Below are 6,000 nucleotides of genomic sequence, written 5' to 3'. Positions count from 1 at the left end.
GGGGAGGGAAGATGCGTTCAGTGGGCATATGATAAAGGACCTTCTCAGCACATCCCCAAAAGATTTTAGGTGCTTCACATAATTCAGTTTTTACAGAGGTAAAGACAAATGTGGCTATTTCAAATGTCAAAATCCTTGCTGGACGTTTTGAAGAGCTCTTGGGATATCCAGGACTATACAAAGCAGCTCCCTTTGGAAGAAAATTCTCACTGTGACGCACACAGCAGCATCCAGCTGCTCTGCTTGAAAACTGCCTTGCACACTGGGGAAAGATGCCAGGATTGAATTCATGCACGTTTTAGTAGATTAAGGTCATGCAGTTAATATGAAGGTAAATGAGCGTCTGTTTGTATAACATTTCCTTGACAGTTATCAACCATGCCCTGAAGCCTCTAATTAGGTGCCTCTGCTTAAATTCATCACCAAGATGCACAGAGAATTAGCACGTGGACTACGGGGGAATTGACAGCTTGCGTTAGTGCATTATCAAATAATGGGATTTGTCCTGCTGAAGGGGGCGGCCTGCACGGCGTTCCCAGTCCTCTCGTCCACCGGCGCCCAGCAGGGTCAGAGGCGGCAGCGCTGCCCGGCTCCCTGGGAGCTGATGGGCGCTGAAGCCAGGGCCTTTCCTCGGCCCTGCCTCGCTGCCACCAGCCCCAGCTGCTCAAAGCCAGGAGCGCTTTGTCTCAGTAAATACATGTTTGTGTTGCCAAGCCTGTGTGCAGTTAAAGCAGTATTTGGTTTCCATGAAATAAGGTGTTTGATTAGACTACTGAGGGGGAGGGCTAACCAACTAACCTTTATTCACAGGAAGGTCCCCGTCCAGCCGCACGCAATCCGCTCTGCAGACACTTGTTGCACTTGGCTAAGAGTGGAATTAACACCTTACAGGCACGTCCGTGGCCCCTGTACACCTGAGGGTTGTGCCCTTGCCAGGGTGCCCCCAGCTGAAGGTGGGAGGCTCTGTCTCCACGTAGCGGTCTCCAAAACGACGTCTCGTACTGGGATGCAAAATCTCAGTGTTCTCTGCCACCCGCCAGCAGTGCCTCATCAGCACAGCTGGGCAGACAGCCCCAGCCCCGATCTCCAGATACACTGGTGCCACGGAGCTGATGTTACACAGCACTTGAAAAGCACAACAATCAGCGACTCCACACAGACATGTTTGGGACAACTTTACTTTTGATACCAGTGCAGGTTTTCTTTACAGGAACAAAAAAAAAAAAGAACTTTTTTTTCTTTAATGGTCCATTTACTCCTGACTTTTTTTTTTTTAACCATTTCATTAAAAAAAAAACGTTACTCCTGAAAGCCATCCTTTGTAGTAAATTTATAAGCCAGTGCATATTATTTTTCCCCACCTTGTACTTATCTCTTTGAAGAAGGCAAATGCTCCCTGCTCCTGCCCTGTGCAGGCTGGCTGGGTGGGGGCAGAGTGTCAAACAGCACCAGCCCAGGGACTTGAACCACATCTTCCTCTCCCCCCAGAGAGAGAGAAATGCCAGTCCCAGCCTCTATGCAGTTTTTTTCCTTGTGGTACCTATGTTCCTTGAATAAGTGGCAGTTAGTCTCATTTGTAAGGTGTAAGCGTTGGTAGGTCCTTGCAGAAACTGCTTGAAATCCCAATCGTGCCTTATGAAAGAGACTGTCTATGAAAGAGACTCTCTAAAGAGTGCATTTTGTCCTTAAAAATTTGTGTAAACTTCCTTGCAAGGATGCAGGCACTGGTGGGATGCCCACTGCCCATAGCAGAACAGATGCACAGCAGGGTTACCCTTATGGATCCATTTCTCAAGTGACAGTGTTGATTTATTTTTTAATTGACTTTATTTATCCTTTTGCTTTTTGTTGCAGGAGCAGGTTTCAGATTGAAAATTCTTTAATTCTTTTTTTTTTTTTTTTTTTAATTGAACAGTTGCTCAAGTAAATGAAGGATCTGAACACTCTTTACAGTAGAAAGGGCAGCCTTGCCATGCAAAGAGGAAGAGTGATGTTTTTATTATTATTGTAATAATAATTATTATTATAATGTAGGACCATAGACAGCCTCTCTCTGAAGCAGTCAGCTGCTAACAGCAATATATGGTTGTATTGTTTTAGAATGTCATAAATTAGCAACATATACTTTATCTTAAAAACAAAACAAAACAAAAATGGAATAAATAAATAAATAAATTAAAAAAGAAAAAGAGAGAGAGTCACAACATGCAAGAACTTAAACTAGAACAATTAAAAATGACCAAAGCAAAATACAAGAAACACAGAAAAAAAGCGCCCAGGTTCAATTTGGTTTGCAATCAATGCATTTTGGAAGCATCATTTATAAAGGTATTTCGTATAGCAAAAAAAGGCACCACAGTATCTACAAAGCCAAATCCTTAGGAGAGTTTCTGTGGGGTGAAGGCGGAAGGCAGCAGCCTGGTTAGCGCACACATCTCGTGTGCAGTGCCATCCCTCCTCCTTTGAGCCTGTCTATTGCAAATCTGAGCTTTTCCATTTTATGTTTGGTTTTGCTGTTGCTGTTGGTAAAAATATGAAGTAAGAAAAAGACAAATGTGAAAAATAGCAAAGGGGACAACATTCTGCTCTTGCAAAATAACAAGTGGAACATTTCTAGGATAAAGTTTTAAAAAATCCAAACGGGCTGCTGTAGTTAAAACCCCAACCACACAGTCCTACACACACACACACACGCACAACCTCCCTTTCTTTTCCCGCTGCAGCTGACGCGATACCCCACACTACTGTATTACCACGCTTGAATCAGCAGACAACTACAACCATAGCCATGCCACCAGAGGACACTGGGGTAATGAAAGCCTAAACATTCCCAGCCTGCTCCACGTTATGTCTTAGCTCGCGACTCACAAGTAAAGGAAAACCTGGTATCTACTCGGTGCGCCCACCCACTGCCCTAGGTGTCAGTGAGTGGCGGATAGTGAAGCTGGTTTGCTTGCCCCTGCACAACTCCTATATGCAGAGCAGTAATTAAACAAATGAATAGGAAGGAAAAGGGAAAGAAAAAAATAAAAAAAAAAAAAAAAGAAGAAAAAAAAGAAAAGAAACGTTTGAAATCTTGTGTTTACTAGTATTCAGTACATGAGATTCCTAAAGAATAACTTATCCTCCTAGTTAACCTTGTCCTGGAATATATACAGGTTATTTGTTGCTGCCACAGCAATGATATTTTCTGAAGGGTGCCAAGCTGTATGCAAGATCTTTTTGCTGAAGTCCAGACTGTCCACACTAATTTCGTCTTTTCTCCGCTTGCCGCCCACGCAGACCTTGCGGGGCTTGAGGATAGCCCGGGGCTTGCTGTTCTCCCGTGAGGCCTCCAGCGTCACGTCGCGCTTGGTGTTGCGGTCGAACATGCGGAAGAAGTTGTTGTAGGAGCCGGTCATGATGACGCTGGGAGGAGGAGGAAGGACGAGTCAGCGAGCGCGGCTCCATCCCTGTCCCCACGCACCCCTGGGCTCTGCTCCGGCCGTGCCGGGCCCCGCTGAGCGCCCGGCTGTGGACACCGCACCCCGCGGTCAGCGCCTGCCCCCAGGACGTGCCGGTGCCTCGTGCCGCGTGCCATGCCAACCGGTTTTGGTTCGGCCAGAGGAACCAAGCGTTTACTCGCATCTCCTCAAGTCTTTCCCCTCCTCATCTGAGGGAATATTAATACCAAAGAAAATTTCGTTCAGGATAATAACTCATATTGGGATCCCTCCATATGAGGATATTTAGCTGGCCTGAACCAAACGATTTTCACAGTTTTTTAGAGGCAAACTGCCTTGTGACTACAGGCATATTGAATATCCAGAGGTGTAATGAGGTTTAGATTAGATTTTGAATTTGGGCTTCAGGCCAGTTGTGTCTTGCTATTTGCTTTGATGTTACAGAGAAAATATCACAGCGCTCCTGCAAGGTCAGCTGCTCTTGGACATTTTCTGCTGCCTTGGATAGTGTGATTTCTGCACGGGTAGCTCTCAGCCCCAGACTGCTGATATCTGGAGCCAAATACCTCGCCACATCCCCTTGCACCCCACTCCCAAGAGTAGGCTGGGCGCAGGCCCCGTGTCCGGCCGCCTCCATGTCGGCAATGGCGACGCAGCGCCGGGGCCGCCAGTGCCAGCGCCCGGGAGCAGGGAGGAGCCGCTTGGGGGGGTCCCGCGCAGCCCCGCCGCCCCTCACCTGTCGGAGCCGTTCCACACGCACTCGAACTTGTCGAAGATGCAGTCGTTCTCGTACAGCGAGCACAGCTTGCTTCGCAGGTAGTCGTGGACCTGGTGGCAGGGGATGGGTGGTGAGGCCAGGGCTGTGCCTGCCTCCTGAAACAGTGGAGCCGCCTCGGCAGTGCGGACGACAGGACGCTCCCACCCGTCACGGCGTGCGGTCCCCTTGCTGCCAGCCCCGGCTGTGCCGGAGGCAGTGCTCCTCACTCACCTGGTACGTCTCGATGGGCCGGTTCTCCATGTTCAGGTCCCACACTTTGACAGTTAGATAGTCCCTGGTCATGATGTACCTCCCACTGTGGCTGAATTTGACATCGGAGATCGAGGAGATGATCTCAGAAAAGAACGACCGGTTACTTGGGTCTTCAGGCTCCTCAAAAACTGCAGGAGAGGAAGGGACAGGTCCTGACATCAGCGGTCCCTGCGAGACCTGCTGCCCTGCCTGGGACAGCGGGTGGGAGAGCAGCGCCTGCAGCACGGGGACGCAGCTCCCACTGCTGGGCATGGCATAAAACAGGCAAACATCCATATTTCACAGACTTCACATGGTGCAATTTAAGCTCCTTTGTTTTTAATGAGTGCAATAAACAGGAAGGATCATCAGAGACCCATCTATCAACAACACAGTAGAAGCCCAAAAGATTTAGAGCTTAGCATGCCTATTCTCTCTAGAAATTAATGTGTAGCATAACCAAAAGTCAATGTAAATATTTTATAGCCACTGCAACCTACAGATTTCATCTGATCGGTCTTGAATAAATAATAGTTTTAACAGTCTGAAGGATATCACTGAAGTTCCAAATTCAATGCATTTTCAAATTCAATTTCAATGTAACATGTATGGCTTAAAAAAATAAACAGAGATGCATCAGCACAGAACTTATGCACTCGGGGGAGCTCTGCCTAGTCTTCTCTTTCCATCTCTACAGACCCCCTTACTACCTCAGCATTAAAGAACATTGCCAGTAAGAAGGAGAAGCTCCTCCTGCTTCATTTCTGTACTGGGAAAACAAAGCAGTTCCCAGCCATGTTAATCTGACTTTTGCCCCAGCACTGACACTGCTACAACAGCCTCTGCTGCATCACCTTTTTGTTCTGACCCACTCATACCTAGAAAAGCAGAGTTTGTGAGGAGCCAGCCTGGCTGCTCCGTGAGCCAGGGATGGGCTCACCTTGCATGCCACACTGAGCACAAACGTTTCCTTGGTTTTATTATCCCCTAGCTGAGCCCTGTGCTACGGATGCCTCAATTCTTGAATATGGTGGAAAGAGTGCCTGAAGTGCCAGTATAAATGATCTGTCTACAAATCAGAAATGGCAGTCCCCGTAGCAGGACCCAGATTTGGCTCTTTTAATCACCAGCAGGAAACCTGCTGATACGTCAGGTTTTTGCTTGATCTTTTGTTTTTAATTAGAGAAGTAACAACAAGAGAAAATAAATATCTTTGGCAGTCTATGGAGAGCATCCAAATTCCATGACTTGTCTTCACTGTAACCATTACAGGTTTTCTCATACCAGGCCAGTTGCTTCATGAGGCTTTTTTAACAGCTGCATCGTTTTTGTCACAGCTGTACGCATGTGAGCTGTCGTCAAGGCTAGAGGTGTTAAATTTATAGTCCATGAGCAAGAGGAAATTATTGCTGATATTGTAGAAGTAAAAAAGTTAAATTGCAGATTTACGAACAAACAATAAAGGCCTCAGAGAATGAGCCCAAGAGCTGGTGGCAGCAGCAAGACGAATGAGCAAGAACAAGAGGGCAGAACCAGGAACAGGGACGG

General features: G+C 47.1%; 1 protein-coding gene across 4 annotated transcripts in view; it reads right to left on the bottom strand.

The window, feature by feature from the left end:
- Positions 1–1,162: 1,162 nt before the first annotated feature.
- PPP2R2B (protein phosphatase 2 regulatory subunit Bbeta) overlaps positions 1,163–6,000 on the bottom strand; it is a 96,759-nt gene continuing 91,921 nt past the window's right edge. For all 4 annotated transcript variants that reach the window (XM_084536162.1, XM_084536161.1, XM_084536163.1 and 1 more), the window contains 3 exons: positions 4,432–4,601; positions 4,180–4,271; positions 1,163–3,408 (listed from right to left, as the gene is read on the bottom strand). In XM_084536162.1, the coding sequence (XP_084392288.1) occupies positions 3,129–3,408; positions 4,180–4,271; positions 4,432–4,601 (542 nt within the window). In that variant the 3' untranslated portion in view covers positions 1,163–3,128. The remainder of the gene's footprint in view (positions 3,409–4,179; positions 4,272–4,431; positions 4,602–6,000) is intronic.

The sequence above is a fragment of the Aythya ferina genome, assembly GCF_964211825.1.
Source record: "Aythya ferina genome assembly, chromosome: 14".
Classification (NCBI taxonomy): domain Eukaryota; kingdom Metazoa; phylum Chordata; class Aves; order Anseriformes; family Anatidae; genus Aythya; species Aythya ferina.
This window is presented reverse-complemented; position numbering and strand designations above follow the sequence as displayed.